The 18,547-nt window shown below is 46.3% G+C and overlaps 2 protein-coding genes across 6 annotated transcripts in view; both read right to left on the minus strand.

Moving 5' to 3' along the window:
* Position 1: 1 nt before the first annotated feature.
* NPFF (neuropeptide FF-amide peptide precursor) lies at positions 2-9,249 on the minus strand. The gene is made up of 4 exons (XM_036865452.1): positions 9,178-9,249; positions 631-810; positions 279-400; positions 2-165 (listed from the first exon to the last, which is right to left on the minus strand). The coding sequence occupies exons 1-4, from the start codon at positions 9,196-9,198 to the stop codon at positions 72-74; spliced, it is 417 nt and encodes a 138-aa protein (XP_036721347.1). The 5' UTR covers positions 9,199-9,249; the 3' UTR covers positions 2-71.
* Positions 4,199-18,547, minus strand: part of LOC118901809 (cyclic AMP-dependent transcription factor ATF-7) — a 90,462-nt gene continuing 76,113 nt past the window's right edge. For 2 of the 5 annotated variants that reach the window (XM_036865448.1, XM_036865449.1), the window contains exons 8-12: positions 18,414-18,527; positions 17,675-17,827; positions 14,618-14,815; positions 12,950-13,058; positions 9,298-9,515 (exon numbers count right to left, since the gene is read on the minus strand). In XM_036865448.1, the coding sequence (XP_036721343.1) occupies positions 9,298-9,515; positions 12,950-13,058; positions 14,618-14,815; positions 17,675-17,827; positions 18,414-18,527 (792 nt within the window). Of the gene's footprint in view, positions 9,516-12,949; positions 13,059-14,617; positions 14,816-17,674; positions 17,828-18,413; positions 18,528-18,547 lie in introns of all 5 variants that reach the window. The other 3 variants (XM_036865447.1, XM_036865450.1, XM_036865451.1) reach the window with 3 other exon arrangements.

Here is an 18,547-nt window from a genome sequence, read left to right on the forward strand (position 1 = left end):
ACAGCTTTATTGGGGGGACACATGGCACTTTTGGGTGTGGGCCTTGCATGCAAACATCAAAGGACGGCATGTCACTTCCTCCCAAAGCGCTGAGGGGCAGCTAGGCTCCAGAATGGGGAGCTCAGCCCTTCGTTGCTCCAGGAGCCCCGGGTGTTTCTGCCAAACCTTAGGAGAGATCCATCCTCAGCTGTAGGCCCTTCCAGTGCCCCCCCTTCCGCGCTGCCCTCCCGCTCCTCTCACTCTGGCCCTTGCCTTGCCCGTGTCCCTCTTAGACTCACCTCTGGGGCTGAATCAGGAAGGCTGGACTCCGGCTGGGTCTCTGTATGGCCTGGAGCAGGGAGCGCAAGAGTGCCCCGGGGGTCTGGGCATCCTGCGGTGGGCGGGCTCCACTGTCTTCCTCCTGTGGTACAGGGGCATCCGGGAAGGAAGATGGGCAAAGGCCTTGGGCATTTAGGTCACGAGGGGAAGGGAGTGGCTTCCGGGGGCAAGTTGTAGGAGGCTAAGGAGTCATTTTGTCAGATGTGAGGACCCAGTGACCCTGGCAGCCAGAGAGAGTATTTGAACCTGGAGTACAATTCTCAAGCTGAGGTACAGGAAAATGGTGACAAGGGGGTGGGCATGCTAACTTACCGTGACGCTCTGGTCTCCTTCATCCCGGCCCCCTGCTCCTTCAGCGCGGCCCCAGTCTGTTACCGGCCGCAGCAGCAGCGTCTGGAGTCCATGCGGCCATCTGCCTTCCTTTGGCCACACCTGCCTCTTATACCTGCTGTCCCCCTGCTCCTCACCCCCGACAGCAGCCTGAGGGGGAATCTAGAGCAGGCGGTGGAAATGCACGGCTCCATTAAGAGCCATCTGGGACCACCACCCCGCCTTTCCTCTGGCCCCCGTGGGACTTCCTGCTCTCAGCCTCCGGCCCCAGCCCCTAAGCCTGGAGTTACAGACTTCATTAGATGCATAAATCCTGTCTCCAGAGCTCAAGAAGCATCATTAATTGCAGATGCTTTGTCAGAGCCAGGCCCTGGGGGACCTTCAAGAACTCCCAATCCCTCAACAGGTTGGAGAGCTCCAACTGATCACCTCCTCTTTCCTAACTTGTAGAATAAAAGCATAGAGAAAGTCCTGTCAGGCTAGGCATTATGTCCTGGGAAGGAAGGAGGGAAGAGCCAGGGTCAGAGTCAGCCAGGATGACCCAGTCTGGTGACTGGAGAGGCTGCAGGAAGGGGCACGCAGCCCATTCACGCCCATGTGTACGTGCCTGTTGGAGGGTCAAAAATGGAATCAGTACTCTGAGATTTGCCTGTGGATAGAAAAGTGAGATACAGGAGACTGAAAGGTTTCAGAGCCCCCAGAAAGTGGAGATTGCTTCAGATGTTTGTAGACAGACCCCCATCGTCACTCGCACTGTTTAGGACCTGCCTCACTTCAGCCTAGGGAGCAGTGCTTTGCAGCCGAAGCACTGCTGCCACCCTGTGGTCACAGCTCTGCATTGTCAGGCCCGGCCATTTCCTTTTTCTGGAACAGTTTGTTAAAGGGTAGGGTGGCTGGAGGTCCTAAGGCCCTGACCCCACAGAGTCCCAGAAAGGCAGGGGCAGGATACTGGGGTGTCCACCTCCCTCTGGTCACGCCAGCCTCTGCCTGGCTCTGGCTCTGATCTACTGGGGCAGGTGCCTAGAATGCCACCTTAGGAAAAATCAGTCACTGCCTCTCAGGAAGTGTTCCTTCAAAGTCATCTGGTACAGTTTCCCTTCTGATCCTAGAGTCCCTTCCTCAGCAGCCCCAGTGTGGTTCTTGATGCTGGAGAGGTGCCATGACATAAAGGGCCTGTGAATCAGACTTGGGCAAGATGCTTAGCTCTCTGTAAGAAGTTTCTTCACCTAAAACATGGCAGCGTTAAAAGGAACCACTTCCTAAGGTGAGCATCATTTGAGATACTTTTTGTAACCCATTCAGCACAGGACCTGGCATAGAGCAGGCTTCCTCACAACGTTAGCTGTGATTATCCTGGGTCCTGGGGAACTTGCCATCTCCTCAGACAGTCCAGACAGAATCATCCTTGCAAGGATCTGGCTTTCATCTCCCTGTGGCCTCCACCAGGGGTCCTGGTTTCCCTCACTCTCAGAGAACACCTCTCATCTCTCATGTTACAAGCCTTTCCCATGTTTGAGGACAGATTTCATTCTTCCTTCCTTCATTCTTTCTTTCGTCTTTCTTTGTTCAAGGGGAAGCGTTCCCCCTTCTTTAAAGCGAGGCATCTAGAAACCAACTTATACTTAGGACAGGTAGATTAGATCAGGTTTTGATACTTCTATCAATGCAGCCTAAGCTAGGGTGAACCTTTTTGTAAGCTTTGTCTCACCGCTGGTCCCAAGCACAGAACCTGACATTCATCATCATTACATCTTGTAGTTTCACCACTTCTTAAATGGGAGCATCAAGTCCATGAGGAGATGGTTCTTCTGTGGGAAATGGATCCTGCGCCATATCGAGGTCCTTGTCCATTCTTTTTTTTTTTTTTTTTTTTTTTTTTAAATGTTTTGGTTTTTTTTTTTTTTAATTAATTAATTAATTAATTTATTTATGGCTGTGTTGGGTCTTCGTTTCTGTGCGAGGGCTTTCTCTAGTTGCGGCAAGTGGGGGCCACTCTTCATCGCAGTGCGCGGGCCTCTCACTATCGCAGCCTCTCTTGTTGCGGAGCACAGGCTCCAGACACGCAGGCTCAGCAATTGTGGCTCACGGGCCTAGTCGCTCCGGGGCATACGGGATCTTCCCAGACCAGGGCTCGAACCCGTGTCCCCTGCATTGGCAGGCAGATTCTCAACCACTGCGCCACCAGGGAAGCCCGATCCTTGTCCATTCTTATCTGACCAAGTTCAGAGGAGCAAGGTGTGAGGGTAGGTGGGGTGCTGCAGAGCGGTTCCAGGGTCAGAGCCATTTTAATCCAGCTCTTGCACTTCGCTGTGTGCCTTGGGCAAGTGTCTCAAGCTAAACCTCGGGTCATCATCAGTATCATGAGGTAACTGCTCCTGTTATCAAGAGGTTCTGTGAACAGTAAATAACTTGATGAATGCAAAGCATCTAGCACTCCACCTAGCACATAGCAGGCACACAATAAATGTTTACCCTCTGTTATTTCTCTGATCGCCAGTTACGAGTGGATCTGAGCTGAGGCTGCATTCAGAAAGGGGCTGGTCTAGCTGCTTCCTGTGTCCTGGATGGAGGTGATGGGTCTCTCCTTTGGCTAGAAGTTGGAATGGGTTAACTCTTTTAACTTGGGAAACTGTCCTCCCTTCAGTCTCATCCCCACCTCCAAAATCTCTCAATCTTGGTTTCGGTATTTGGCTTTCAGCAACTTCCTTTACTGTTCTCTGGACTCTCATGTGCTCCTGACCACAATGAAGACCACCACTGCCTTTCCCGCTCCCCAGAGGAGACTGGAGCTCCCTGTTTGTGTCAATTGTACCAAACACCAGCCACAAACAAACAGCATGTAAATCTCCTCTCTCCTATTGGAAACCCCTCAGAGGTACCCGGCTATCTCCTGGTCAAGTTCTTTAGCCTGGTAACCCTCCTCACTTGTGGTATCAAGGAATACACAGATGCAAGAAATCAGAAGGGACTGCCCCACACCTCCCCATAGTTCCTGAGCACTACCTGTTTTTCTTGTAAACTATCTTGCCTGTTTCTAAATAAACTCCGCCTCTCATTTCCAGACTCCCCTCCTCCCCACACACATAGAACTCATAGAATCATAGAGCACTTCTCCTTCTGTCTGCGTCTAAGTGCACTCCCCAGGCATGCTGGAAACTTCTTGAGGGTAGGGCTTATTATTTTTTAATTGCGGGCGTGGGGGACATAACACTGAAAGGTTAAGAGGCCACTTGCCTTCCACCGCCCTCCGAGCCCCATCCATGCAAAGCACACAAGTTCTCTAGTGAGGGCTCCCATAACGTCAAGGGCCCTTGTCCCTAAGGGCAGTGCACAGATCTGAGCCTTCTGTTGTGTTACGTAATTTATACAAACCACCCACCTCCCCTAGGCTGTGTCTTCCCCTGCATAAAAAGGAGGGATAAGAATGCCAGCTGTTTCTGTCCTAAGAAATGGGAGAGTGAAGATCGCAGACATGAAAGCCCAATGAATTCCCAGAAAGAATGGACAATGGGACTTGCAGATCAGGGTACTGAAACATCAGACGGAACAGTGCTTCTCTTGATAGTTTAATGTTATATTTGCAGCATAAATAAGGCACAATATATGTCAGGGCAAGGGAGGGAGGAGAAGGCATGGCTGGGGGATAACTGCTATGTGGCAAGGGGGAAGGAGGAGGGACGGTCAGGGAGAATAGAGCGAAGCCTCTGCCTCAGCCCCGTCCCAGGAGACTGTGAGAGCCTGCTCACAGGGATCATGCTGAAGTGCGTGGAGGGAAAGGGAGAAGACAGCTTCATAACAAAACAGCCTGTAGCACTGCATCCTCCCACCTGTCAAAGTCCACCACTGGGGACTGGGGAAACCCAGACCCAGAGTCAAGTTCCTTGATGACATGGAGAGGTGTTGCTACATGTCAAGATATACAGATGAACAGAGATATAACCATAGGTACACACAGCTTTTCAACAGATACCATGTCAGGAGGCTGTAGCCTCCACTGTTGGGGCTGAAGGCTCATCTCCCTGCCTGAAAGGTGTGTGTTGGGGGCGGGGTGAGTGGGAGAACAGGACAGCCGGTCCATGGAGTGACCAGTCTGCAAGGGAATATGGGACAACTCCTGTCCAGACCCACGCAGGACAGGTTTTAGGAGTAAGCAGAGGAAGACAAACCTAGATTTTGAGATGAGTGACGTTGTTGTTGTTTTAATGGGAGTGGAGGGAGGGACTGGAGGAAATGGAAAAACATGCTAGTGCTAAGGCAGAAGATGGTACTTAAAATATCCTTGATACCTTGTAAGAATTTCCCAGCTTGCCCCTAAGGCAATGGTTCTCAAACTTTAGTGTGTGTTAGAATCACTCTGAGTGCTTGTTAGAGCCCATCCCCAGAGTTTCTGATTCAGTATGTCTGGGATGGGGCCTGAATGTGCATTTCTAACAAGTTCCCAGATGATGGTCCTGCTGGTCCTGGACTACATTCTGAGAACCACTGCCCTAAGGGAAAGTCAATGAAACTAGTGCTCAAAGCCATTTCTTACAGCTAAATCCTCACTCACCAGTAGTTAATGCTGATGAGATAGCTCTGTGCTACCAGCCCCCATTAAAAAGAGAAACCCTAGCAGCTACAATACAAACCTGCACCTACAAAGGATGTAAGCTGCCTTAAGCTGCCCTACTCTCCCCAGCCTTTTCTCATTCCAGGGAAGAACTTTACCCCAAAGAGACACGAATGAACTGGTATGGAGGGTGGGAATGTTGGCTAGCAACCACCTACACTCATCCCTGCTGGGTCACCACCCTGGGATGGTGAGGATTTATGTCTGTGTGCACCTGCATGTGTGCAAACAGAAACAGAAATCAGTCTGTACTATGAAGGGAATGATTAGGGTTGTGGGAGGCTGAAGGAGGATGGGGGGGCCTCTAATCTGCCTTAGGATCCTCACCTGTCCTGCTCTTCCCTCCGCCCCAGTCAAACAAAAGTCTAAAGAAAGCAGAAAGAGCATATCAACAAAGGCATATGTGATACAGCTAGGAGGACTGGATTCTAAACAGACTGGTTATGACATAAAAAAAAAAAAAAAAGTACATTTCCTTCCTGTGTATACAATGTACAATATTAATGAAAAATAATGATTTGGGGATGGGAAGGAAAGAAGAGGGGACTTTGTGGGGAAGAGCTGTCTTAGGGCTAGCACCTTTAAAGGAGCCTCTCAGTGTGAGCAAACGGCGGGGGGGACTTAGGAACCAGAGGAGGAATATTTTGGTGTCTACTTGGTGGTTCAGGCTGTAGATGGGGCGTGGTTACAGTTAAGCACCCTGTCTACCAGGATGGGTGGTGCTGGAGGGCAGTAAGTCGGCAAAGGAACTGGAACAACGGAACAGGCACAGGGAAGGCAGCAAAATGAGGTTCAGTTAGGCCATCTCCTTTTTTACTGCCACCCAGAGTGTATACAGTCTAGGACTTAGGGCCAAGGAGAGGAGCAGAGGCCAAAGGAAGCCAGATTTGGGTGTACGACCAACAGGGAAAGATGAAGTAAAGGAGGTTGTACTCTTTCTAGTCCTTCCTAATAGCGTGGGAGGCTTTCTCAGACTTTTCAACTCTAAGCAAGCTTTCTTTTAAGACAATGGGGCATTAAGTCTGTGGACCAGAAGACCTGGTTCTGGCCCCTTTCTCTATGGCCTTGGGTCTCTAGCTGCTGTGTCCTTGGAGTGAAGTGGGAGGCCTGAGTCCTGTGTTCACTTAGAAGAGTCCTAAGGCATCCACATTCCCAGTCCCTTTTACAAAGTGTCTTCCCTTAGGCCCCTAGAAAGGCCATGTTCCTTAAAAAGAGCTAAGTGACACCCTCCATGATGTTTGTTCTGGTCCAAAGGAGTCTGGAGAGCAAGGAGCAGGCGAGAGTGGCCACACAGCTGGCTGCAATAACAGGGTAAATGTCATTCCCTTTGACTATAGGAGAGACTTCAGGGCAAGCAATCGCTCTCCCTTCTTAGTGAGACCAAGGACCAACTAAAGAGCTGTCTGGGGTTGGGGAGGTCCTGTCGTGTTCCTTCCTCATTTCACTGCTGCTTTACTACTAAGGTTCTGCCAATGCCTCTCAGTTAGGTTCCCAATACTAACTTCCCACTGATGAAAATGAAATAAGGACTCAAGAAAATTAGACATGGGCATTAAGAAACTAAATAAGACCCTCTACATAAATTAGCCATCCTACACAGGGACAGACTGGCAGGACTCAAACTTCCTCCATGGCCAAGCAGTGAGGCAGGGCATGTGTGCAGCGACGAACTGATTCTTAACTTGAAAAACACATGACTGAAGGGGGAAGAAAAACAGTCAAGGGTCTTATGAAGGCTCCTTAGGAGCCATAAACGCAGTCAAGCTTTAGGGCAAGGCTACAAGTGGGAAATAAAGATAACAAAAAATGAAACACAACTAAGGCAGGAGAAAATCCCAGGGAGCAGCCACCTAAAGGAAAAGTCCTGAGCACAAGCTACGGCTGTGAAGTTTTAAAGGCAAGTGGAGTCCCTGGAGGTGGTAACCTGCATCCTGACCATCTGCCGTGCCATTTGCTAGTCTGAGTCACCTCAGGGGCTGTTCCTGTTGGGTCCTGGGTGGGGGAGGATGAGAAAACCATGTTTTCTCTCCTTTCTCTTCACCAGGTGTGGCTTCTTCAACACCAGCTCTGAAAAGCAGGAGGGGAAATTAAAAACAAATGCAGTAGAACATGCCCTCTGACTGGCTCACCACCTTATCAGTCTGAGGAGATGGGAATCTTGTAGCTTAGAACATTTCCTCATTCCTCTATGATAGCCAATTTTGGAAGATAAAATAAGGAAGCTGGCAGTTACTTTGTATGCATGTATAAGATGGAGGTAGGAGAGAGAGAGAAAAGGACATTATTGGCTTGGGCAGATGGCAGAAAGTGGCTCTGGGACAACTGGAAGGGCTTCATACTGAAGGGCTATTAAAGCTGACCTATCTATCCACAGGCCTCTGGCTTTGGACTGCTTCCTATGGCCTTGGTAGAAATTGCATAGTTCAGAGCCAAAGGAAGATGAGGAGTCTGAATGGGGAAGAAAGAGGGACAAGAGGGATGAATTTCCCCCCTGCAACACAACTTTTCAAAGTAAGAATGGCTGAGAGCAACAGTCACCAATTTCCCAGGCAGGTCAGACTCTTCAATAAGCAGGACTCTTCTGCTGACATCAGTGCTCCACCTCCCCTTCCCGTGCCTCCCCCCATCCTAACTTATACTCAAGAAAACCCATTCAGGACCTCGGCTATGATGCCTCAGGGTCCTGGGGCGTAGACTATGGAGAAGCATTGCATCCAGGGGGCAGAGAGAAGAAAAGAGCTAAAGAAACGCTACAGAACCAGAGAGACCTAGTGTCTAGGCTCGGAGCCTAGTGAAAGAGAGCGAAGGTAGATCCAGTGAGGACCAGTTGTGAATATCAGACCCTCACCCAGAAAAGAAGACAGATGTGTGAGACTGAGAGATGGGGGGCGAGGGGAGGTGAGGGAGCACAAGGGTCCCCTACATGACAGCTTCCAGAGGGCTGCATCAGAACTAATTATAGAAGAGAAACAGAGGCAGGAATGCAGGCAGGGAGACGAAGAGGGAGAGGCAGGAGTGGAAAGATGACCAAAAGCAGTATGTATGCTTTGGCCAGTAAACTCTTGTAAAACATAAAAGAATCCATCTAGTAACTTGATGGAACAAGCTTTAAACTACATTGTTCCTGCCTGTCCTGATGATTAGAACTGAAGGAGGATGGAGTCGGGGATGGGAAGGGAACCAGCCAGTCAGATCCTGGGCTCTTTCCCTTTTCACTACCAAGCAGTATCTAATAAGGCCACAAGATGAGGTTGCCAAGGCTTAGTGGGAGGTGGAAAAGACCCCACCACTAGACTGGGAAAACTCAAGACATAAAATGAGGTACCCAAATAGCTCTGGAAATAAATGAGAAAGGACTAGACCGTTTGAGGTTTCATTTCTCTGTTTTTGTTTTGGTGGCAAGTAGGGAGAAGGACTAAAGTTTATGGAAGAGCTGGGAAATACTGCTACTTCATACATCAAAGGTAACCTTACATTCTCCATAAGTGAATGTTTTAACTAGAATTTACCGAGGGGAAAAAGGGATAAATAAGCAGCTGCTGGGAGACAAAGTCCTGAGTCCATGGGGTGGCTAGGGATGGGTCAGCCATTGATATGCCATCAACTCTAGCCTCCCTCTACCTAGCAGGAAGTGGCATGCTGCTAAGAATCAAGAAAGGTAATAGCCATGGCTTGGTGGAAAGAGAGGGAACTGAGAAACCGAAACCTAGAAGTACAAGGGTTAGTGTTAAAAGAGACAGGTACACGTGCATGGGCAGGGATGATTGTTCGGACCATCGGGAAAGGCCTTTGGCTGTGGGTACATCAGAAACTTCCCCCTTGGGGTATGATCTATGTGGCTCTGGGGCTGGGAGGCTCCTAGTACAGGTGTCAACGTAAATGACCATGTGAGAAAAGCCCCACATCTGACCATTACTCACAACACACAATTTCCTCCCCATATTGCCGTGTCCAAGGCAGATGGGAGAGGATAAGATGACATCTCTCTTGGCTCTCGGGCGGGCGAGCTCTGGCTGGGGACCTCTCCACCAGGGGAGGCATCATCTGCCCGCAGACTGAGACTGTGGAGTCATGATCACATGCGACTGTATGGGCATGCTCAGTTCTGTCCTTTGGCTGGCCATCTGAGTGAGGACTGAGGTGGCCACAGCTTCAGCTGCAGAGCGAACGCTGAGGCCATTGCTCGGGGCTGTTGCTGAGCTGTGCTGAATCACAGGGGCTGGAGAACCCGTTGGCTCTGAGCTTTCCTTGGGGCTTTCTGCCAGGAAGGAGGGCAAAAAGCAGAGAGCAAGTGGTTAGAAAACAGAATGGGGAAACAGGCAGAACTACCTTTTGCCATAATTCTAAAGGAGCCCAAAGGAAAATGAAGCCCATGTTTTTAGGGGGGAAAACTTCCCAGAATCTTGGCTTCTAAGCCATAAATGGGCTCGGAAACTGGAAGTTGTGAGAAGAGAAGCAAGCTAGGCCAAAATTAACCTATCTATCCCAATAAAGCAAACCCCCAACGTGTTAATTACACTGCCTGGCTTCTAGGTCTCTGCACAGTTCATTACCCCTATTGGAACACACTTCCTCTTATTCATGTCTTTAAAGGTGATTTAAAATAGATCTCTTTTTAGCTATCCTCTCTTATTAATGCTCACAACATTGCAATCATTCTATTATTTTTAATATTCCTTTAGCATGTAGTTGCACCACAGGTAAACCTGATAAATATCAAGCTACAATCAAATGATGTTATGAATGACCAGTCCTTGGCCAAGGTTCAGTTAACACAACCAACTACAAAGAGGTCTGTCAGACCCTCCTGACTATTAACTAGCTAGGCATTAACGATTTAACACATTTACTTTGAGTTATGCCACTCCACCTAAAGTGACAATAACTTTTATTACTAAACACAAATGTCTGAGCTGCATACAAAGGTAACTCCATGTTGCTTAACAGTCAAGGAGTTTCATTGAACATCAGATAGCCTCTCTGGTTATTTAAACACAGATGTGTAGAATAAGGGCAAAATTTCAATAGTTGATTGTATTTCTGATCTCCTGATAAATGCCTGAGTCTTCTTTCAGGATTCAAATACTACCTCCTCTGTGAAGCCTTCTTCGTTACGCTCAGGAAATTAACTATTTCATCGTTTGTGCTTTCAGAGCATACATTCATTTATTCATCAAATATTTACTGAGTATTGCCCGTGTGCCAGGCATTAGGGTACATAAAGAATAGACAGACTCCTTGTCCTCAGGAAGTTCCCAGTCTAGGGGCTCTTTGGGATATCTGTGCTTACCTTACCCATGGGTTGACATGTTTATCTCCTCATAACCCTATGAGTCTCTCAGAGATAAGAGAGTGTCTCATTTGTCTTATGTCAGGTACCTACCACTATGTCCATACCACACAGTAGGAACTAAATACATCTTTGCTGTAACAAATAAGTAATTTCAAAGATTGACTATCTGTCAGAGTTCTTGTAGGGACTGAATAGAAACCTTACTGTATATAGACTTCATACTGATAAATACTCAGTCCTTGTCATCCTTAGCCCATCAAAAGGATTGAAATAGTTGATCACTAAACTTCCTGAAACACTTTCTTATCTTGGCTTACAGAACACCACACTCAGCTACTCAGCTGGTTTTCCTCCTACCTGCTTGGCTACTCATTCTCAGTCTCTCTTGTGGGTCCCTTCTCATCTCTCTGACCTCTAAATATTGGAGTACCCAGGGCTCAGTCCTGGAACTTCTCTTTTTCTACCTATGTGCTCTCTTTGACAATAACATTTCATCCAGTTTCATGGCTTTAAAAACTATCCATATTCTGCTGACTCCCAAAGTTGTACCTTCAGCCTTTCCTCTGAACTGCAGACCCATACAACCAGCTGCCTGCTTGACAGCTCCACCTGCAAGCCTAAGAGGCTTCCAAACCTGAGCTCCCGATATACCACCCAATCCATTTCTTCCTACACTTTCCCCTATCTCAATCAATGGCATCTCCGTTCCTGCAGTCGCTCAGGCCAGAACCTTTGGTGCAATTTTTGATTCTTCTTTTTCCTCACATATACTGCCCCATCTGGCCCTCATCAAACCTTGTCACTCTAACTTCGAAATATATCCTGAATTAAATCCCTTCTCACCACTTTCACTACCGCCATCCAGTCCAAGGCTCCATCACCTCTTGCTCATATGATTGTGATAGCCGCCCCCCCTAAGTGGACTGCCTGCTTCTGCCCATGCATTCCTCACTCTCTAACAGAGTGACCCTGTTAAAAATAAGTCAGATCAGCCATGTCACTATTCTACTGAAAACAACCCTCTAATGATCCCCAAAGTAGAGTAAAAGCTAAGGTCCTCACTATGACCAATGAGGCCCTAAAGGAAAATGCTTCCATTACCTCCCCTACCTCATCTCCAAATAGTCTGCATTCCCCATTCTCTCCAATCCAGCCACACTAGCCTCCTTGGTGTTCCTAAAATGTGCCAGACATGCTCGCACTTTGGGTCTTTGCATTTGCTGTTCCTCCTGCTTGCAGTACTTTTCTCCCGTATTAATGCATGGCTAGCTCCCTCACTTCCTTAAGGTCTTCAGTCAAAAGACACCTCATCTAAAATTTCAACCCTGCTGCTAACATTTCATATTCCTCTTTCTTGTTTTATTTTTGTCTTCCAAGCATTTATTCTTATCTAACATACTATATATATTGTACCTACTTATCTAGTTTATTGTCTGTCTCACCTACTAAAATATAAGCCCCTCACGGGCAGGGACTTCAGTCTAATCTATTTGGTTCCCTATTATGTCCTCAGCATGTAAAACAGTGCCTGGCACAGAACAGGCTCAATCAATATCTGCCTAATGAATGCATGTACCCTGAAGTACACAGTAAAATTAAAATTTAAATAGAGATGTTTAAAATTGGTGATGTGGTTACTCTTTTCCTATGGGAACACATCTCTGAAATGATAAAGACATTAGTGGAAAAATAATTCAATATATCAAAATTTGATGGCCAACATTTCTATGAATTTATTTAATTTGTAAAGGAAAATGATTTATTAGCTTTTACTGTCCATAAGCAAATTATTCACAGTAATTTTAATTTCAGGATTGTGCTTATCCTGAGCATGACTCTGTGACCAGCTCTTCCTAGCACTATATTATTTGTGCTCACAGATTACAAACTGAAACCAACATTAGCCCATCATTAGAAAGATAAAATGTACCACCAAATCTCAATGCTTAACAAACCCCAATGTATCATCTGCTGTTATATCCTCTTGAGGCCAAGACAGTGGCTTTGGAATAAGAAGAGCTGGATGTGAATCTTGGCTCTGCCAATTCACCAACTGTGTAACTTCAGGTAAGTGACTAATCTGAGTGCAGTTTTCTCGTGTGTAAACGCAGGTAATATCTATTTCATGAGAGAACTGGGAAGATGGTTGAGTGCCTCACACAAAGTAGGTACCCAATACATATTGCTACCCTTTTTCTCTAACTACAATAGATAATTAGGATAACTATATTGTTCTCAAAAATTTTTTTGATAAGACTGGTTGTTCCACAAAGGCTGTTCACTCGTCAATCTGGGCCCCCCAGAACATTCAGAATGGGGTTATAAAATTATAGAGTTGAGACACTCATTACATGCAGTGTGCTGACTGACCGACCTTGCTTAGGTTGTGAGCCACTCACCTAAGTAGCCTTGGGTCTTTTTCTGTAGTGCTGTGACTGGGCAGTCTTTATGAGCTAACAGCAGCTGTTTCAATTGAGCCACCTCATTGCGTAGTAATGTGACTTCATTCTGAGGAGGGAGGGAAGAAAAGAATATGAAGAAAATTTATGCTCCACTCTTGAACCCACCGTAGCTATGCCCAAAGTGAGGACAGAATGCTGTCTGGATTTTCTCCCTCAAATCTGGGAAAGATCCAGCAAGGCTTCAGACGGCCCAGGGCCAATACAGCCACGAATTCAATGACAGGAGCTGCTTACAGTGATAGTAGGGATTTTAAATAGAAAAATTACTCCTATTTAGGATAAATATGATTACACCAAAATTAATAATGCATATGTCCTTTGATTAAGAAAGCTAACTTCCAGGAATCTATTTAACAGAGCTATCTACTCAAGTGCATACAATGTACACTGCAGCACTGCTGTTCTGGCAAAAAATTAGAAACATTATAAATATCCATACCTTATAACATAACTTACACTATAGAATGCTACACTGTACAGCTATTTACAAACATGAGGTAGGTCCTCTGTATACATGGCTAGATCTCCAGGAGATACTGTTTTATGTTACAACAGACAGTCCCTCCCTGACTCCCCCACAAAAGCTATAAATGAAAAAATATTAGAAATACATACATGTCTGGTAGGTACACACCAAACTTATCTACAAGGAAGAGAATGAGACTAGGAAAGACATGTTGAAGAGAGACTTTATTTTTAATCTGTACCTCTGTGTGTGTATGTATGTGTATATTATATATATGTTATATAAATATATTACCTTTGTAATGGAATATTTTAATAAATAATCAGAAGAAGGGAAAATAATGTTCAAGAAAATATCTGGGGACTTCCCTGGTGGTTCAGTGGTTAAGAATCCACCTGCCAATGCAGGGGACACGGGTTCAAGCCCTGGTCCGGGAAGATCCCACATGCCGCGCGGGAAGATCCCACATGCCGTGGAGCAACTAAGCCCGTGCACCACAATTACTGAGCCCACACTCTAGAGCCCGCGAGCCACAACTACTGAGCCCGCATTCTGCAGCTACTAAAGCCTGTGCGCCTAGAGCCCATGCTCTGCAACAAGAGAAGCCACTGCAATGAGAAGCCCACGCACAAGGAAGAGTAGCTCCCGCTCGCTGCAACTAGACAAAGCCCCGCGCGCAGCAAAGAAGACCCAGCACAGCCAAAAATAAATAAATAAGAAAATATCTGTATTATAACCGTTCTATTTGTGTTTGCGTGGCTTTTTCTTTCTTTTATTAAGCTGCGTTACCTGGGCAAATACTTTCCCTTTGGGTGTTCCACTACCCCTGTCAGATTCTACTGATGACTTAAAAAGAGCACCCTGGGGCACTTAATCTAATTCCCTTCATCCAAACTGGTCTATGGATGACTCATTCTAGTAGCAGATTTGGGAGTAGTGGTGAGTGTCCTTTCCAGTCCCCGGGGAAGAGGTTTCAACTCTGACTGTTAAGACATTCTTTCTGCATTCTCCCTGGCGTATGTTCTGGATCTGTCTTAATTTAAAGAATTATCGTCTTCTATTATATCGTCCCACTTTTTCCTGATTCAATCTCACTTTCCAGATTCAACAATCCTAATAATCACCCAGGACACACTCACACTCAGCTGAATGTTCTGAGACGTGAGTTCCTCAGCCTTCTTCTCTAGGGAGGACACCCACAGCTTCCGCTTTTGACGGCAGCGCGAGGCTGCGGCCCGGTTGCGCTCCAGAAAGCGCTGCCGCCGCTCATCTGGATCTTCATCCACCGTGCGCCGACGTCGCCCTCCGGTACTAGGAGTGGGTTGGGCTGGTGAGACCTGTTGCCCAGAAGGAAGAGGAGTTACTTGAAGGGAATGTCAGTCCTTTCCAAACTAAACCTGACGTAAGCTCTGGCAAAGATCTGGTAAAAGTATGTACCAGTCTCTGTCACCACAGCAAGTCTCATCACTATGTCCCTTAGCTTCTCTTCTGTAGTAGTTCCTCATTCTGCCTCTGTTTTCTTTCAGTCTTCTCAGTTCCATACTCTGATTATTTCTGAGACAGACAGACAAAATGAAACTAGGATCACTTTTTGTTTCTTAACAGGAAATCTTGTAGGCAGGGAAATTATAATCAAGGGAGGTGTCAGGGGAAATTTTAGGGAGACTATGGAATAAAAAATTGGAGAATCACCTATCTGGTCAAGCAATATATACAAATAACTGTGTGCTACAAGTTTCAGAAAAGGAGAAAAGATTTTAGTATCAGTGAGATATGAGCTATCATGGAGATATATGAATTAGTATATTCTTTTTTTTTTTGGCCACACCGCACGGCTTGCAGGATCTCAGTTCCCTGACCAGGGATTAAACCTGGGCCACAGCAGTGAAAGCCCAGAATCCTAACCACTAGGCCGCCAGGGAACTCCCAATATATTCTTTTTATTTAAATCAGTTATTAATCATCCTCAGCAACGCCCCCCTTCCTGCCTTGTTTGTTCTGTTTTTAAAGAGAAAAACATTTTTTAATCCCTTTACAAATTGGCGATTTAAGACTGTCTTTTGTTTTTAAACTTCAGGCTGATGTCTCTTGTCTCTAAAGCACTTTTGAATCATCTTCCTTTTCTGTTAGCTGGTATGTATTCAAAGAAGATAGACCAATTTTATAATAACGGTCAAAATTAAAATATAGAAAGGTCAACCATCTGTATAAAAGAAACTATGTAATGTGAAACAACGCCAAAAATAAATTCTTCCTGAATCTGTTGCTATTAGAGAACATCTATATTGGTAGTTCCCAAATGCCAGAGCTCACGTTAGTTGCACGAGAATAAGCATAAGCTTATAAGAAAACAGAATCTTATTCTACTTCAGGCCCTACTGAATCATGCTCTCCAGTAACATAGATAATGAAGAGATCATTTTATTTATTCAGATTAATATTCTCTCTCCTAAAAGAAAAAAAGTGGAGAGGAAATTTCAAACTTATTTTAATGAGCTACAGGCCTTGGGGTCATTGCTTCTCACTGTACTAAGGGAAGTTTACACAAATTCTCCTGTGATTTTCAATTTCCTCTTTGTCCTGAGCTCACTGGAGCACATGTAAAGATTGGCGCTTGAGGAGGAGAATGGGGAAAAGGAAATGATGGGTTCCTATTCTCTCATAGGCAACTCAACAAGACGTGCAGGGAATGCAGGTAAAAGAACAGACCAAGAGAAAGACAGGAAGACTAAGAAGGAAAGGAATTAGTGGTAACTAAAAAATAAGTCATGTCATTTCCTCAAGAGGGGAAGCAGCACACTTGGGCAAGGGGGCTACTGCTTTACCATTTCCAGAAGGGACTGGCATTAGAAGGGGTTACAGGAGGGTGGGCAGGCTTAGCTTCCAACAAGAAAACTCAGATGAGAGCTTTTGTTGTTGGCCAAGCTTTAAGGCAGCATATGGTCATTAAATGTTAGGACACGTGGTGGTAACTGATAAAGCAGGTGGTGACATCAGGAAAAGGGGATGGGCAAAAGATGTAACTCTAGAAACTGATCTCAGGTTGTTGTCACCTAACCAGTACAGACAATATGAAAACTGAGGCCTATTCAGTTTTCAAAGAAAATTAGTAAAACTGAGGCCTCCTTGAAAAAAAGAGTTGGGCTTCTAAATGGGATCCCTCTGGCTTTTTTAAGACTTTAATTTCTCCTGATAAAAAGACATTCAATTGATAAGGAAAAAGTGTTTTTTGGGGGTGTGTATTTGTTTACTGAGCCATCTTAATACTGTGATATCACATTTTATTCATTTTATTAATATACTGTTTTTCTTTTTTCTTTTTTTTTTGGCTGTGTTGGGTCTTCATTGCTACGTGCAGGCTTTCTTTAGTTGTGGCGAGCGGGGGCTACTCTTCGTTGCGGTGTGTGGGCTTCTCATTGCGGTGGCTTCTTTGTTGCGGAGCACGGGCTATAGGCGTGCGGGCTTCAGCAGTTGTGGCACGTGGGCCCTAGAGTGCGTGGGCTTCAGTGGTTGCGGCGCATGGGCTAAGTAGTTGCGGCACGCGGGCTCTAGGCGCACGTGCTTCAGTAGTCGTGGCGTGCGGGCTCAGTAGCTGTGGCTCGTGGGCTCCAGAGTGCAGGCTCAGTAGCTGTGGTGCACAGGCTTAGTTCCTCTGCAGCATGTGGGATCTTCCCGGACCAGGGCTCGAACCCGTGTCCCCTGCATTGGCAGGTGGATTCTTAACCACTGCATCACCAGGGAAGTCCCTAATATATTGTTATTATCTGATTTTTGCTATAAATCTAATCAGGTAAGTTTTTTTAGGCGGGTGGGGGGTAAGACCTAAGATAGGAGAGACTAGGGGAAGCCTCCTTTGATGTACAAAGTGGTTTGAAGTGAGGTTCTGTCACATTTTAGAGGGTTCTGCAGATACAGCATTCACATATAGAAATAACCAAAAAGCAGAAAACAAAAACTGAGACCTCCTCTGTGACAGTTCTGCATTATCCAGTCTGTTTGCATTTGGTACAACCCAAGGATGGATAAAGAATAGTGCATTTTGCTACTTTCAAACTGTCAACAAGAACCAAAGTGCAGGTAGATGCCCAGAATGCTGAAATCCACTCTTCTTTCATTTTCTTGCTCCTTGAAAAACAGATATGACTTAAAGAGTAATGGTGACACAGCTGGTTCCCCCATCCAAGGGTCTAACTGACCTGTGGCTGGGCAGGGGATGGGGCGTCAGGGTGCTGGATGAGGATCTGGCTTTGCTCTGGACGGGCTGTCACCATGGTGCTGGCAGTCCCCACCACCATTCCACAGCCACCATTGATTGAGGAGACTTGGTGGGTTAGGGTAGCTTTTAGTCTCTGTAGGAAAAGATAAGAAAAAATAGCTTGTCAAGGGTGAGATTCTATCAAGGGTGAGAAGAGTGGGCTTAGATTTTATTACTGATGTTACAGACAACTAAAATTCCCACACTGGTTTTCCCTTAACAGAGGGATTAAAAGAAAATGACAGAGAGAGAGAATGTGCACATGATCCCTAAAATACCTACTCTGTCCCCTCACTATCATCCTGGGCACAGTTGGAGGGCGGGGGTTGCTGAAGCTACAGAGTCCAGATGAAAGCTCTCTCCTGGAACCTGGCCAGGGGCTGGTTATTACGCAGTTATTCACCTCCTGGCCAGCTCTCCTGCCCACTCATCCACCCCTCCATCTGTCACCCTGGAACTGAAACAGCAAGAGTTCCACTCCAAACAATCTGTGCTGCTTCTTTTCACTGCCATGGTCTATGTACCAGGCTCTAAAGGTGGAAGAGAGGAGATAGGAGTCATGAATCAGGGTCTTTTCTTCTCCAGACGCCACAACTGGGTGGGTCTTTAGCTCTGCAAGCCCCAGAAGATACCACTTCTTTCAGAAGGGCCAGCATTGCCCCAGGCTGGGATGTACTCACCATCTTGGCTTCTGATGGCATAGGGTGGCCAGAGGGAGAAATGGAACCACTGCTGTTAACTGGTGGGCCAGGGATACCAGGAATGTTGGGCACCATAGACACAGGTCTGGCCAGCTGGATCAAGAGAAGGAAGA

This window comes from Balaenoptera musculus, chromosome 10 (genome assembly GCF_009873245.2).
Source record: "Balaenoptera musculus isolate JJ_BM4_2016_0621 chromosome 10, mBalMus1.pri.v3, whole genome shotgun sequence".
NCBI classification, from domain to species: domain Eukaryota; kingdom Metazoa; phylum Chordata; class Mammalia; order Artiodactyla; family Balaenopteridae; genus Balaenoptera; species Balaenoptera musculus.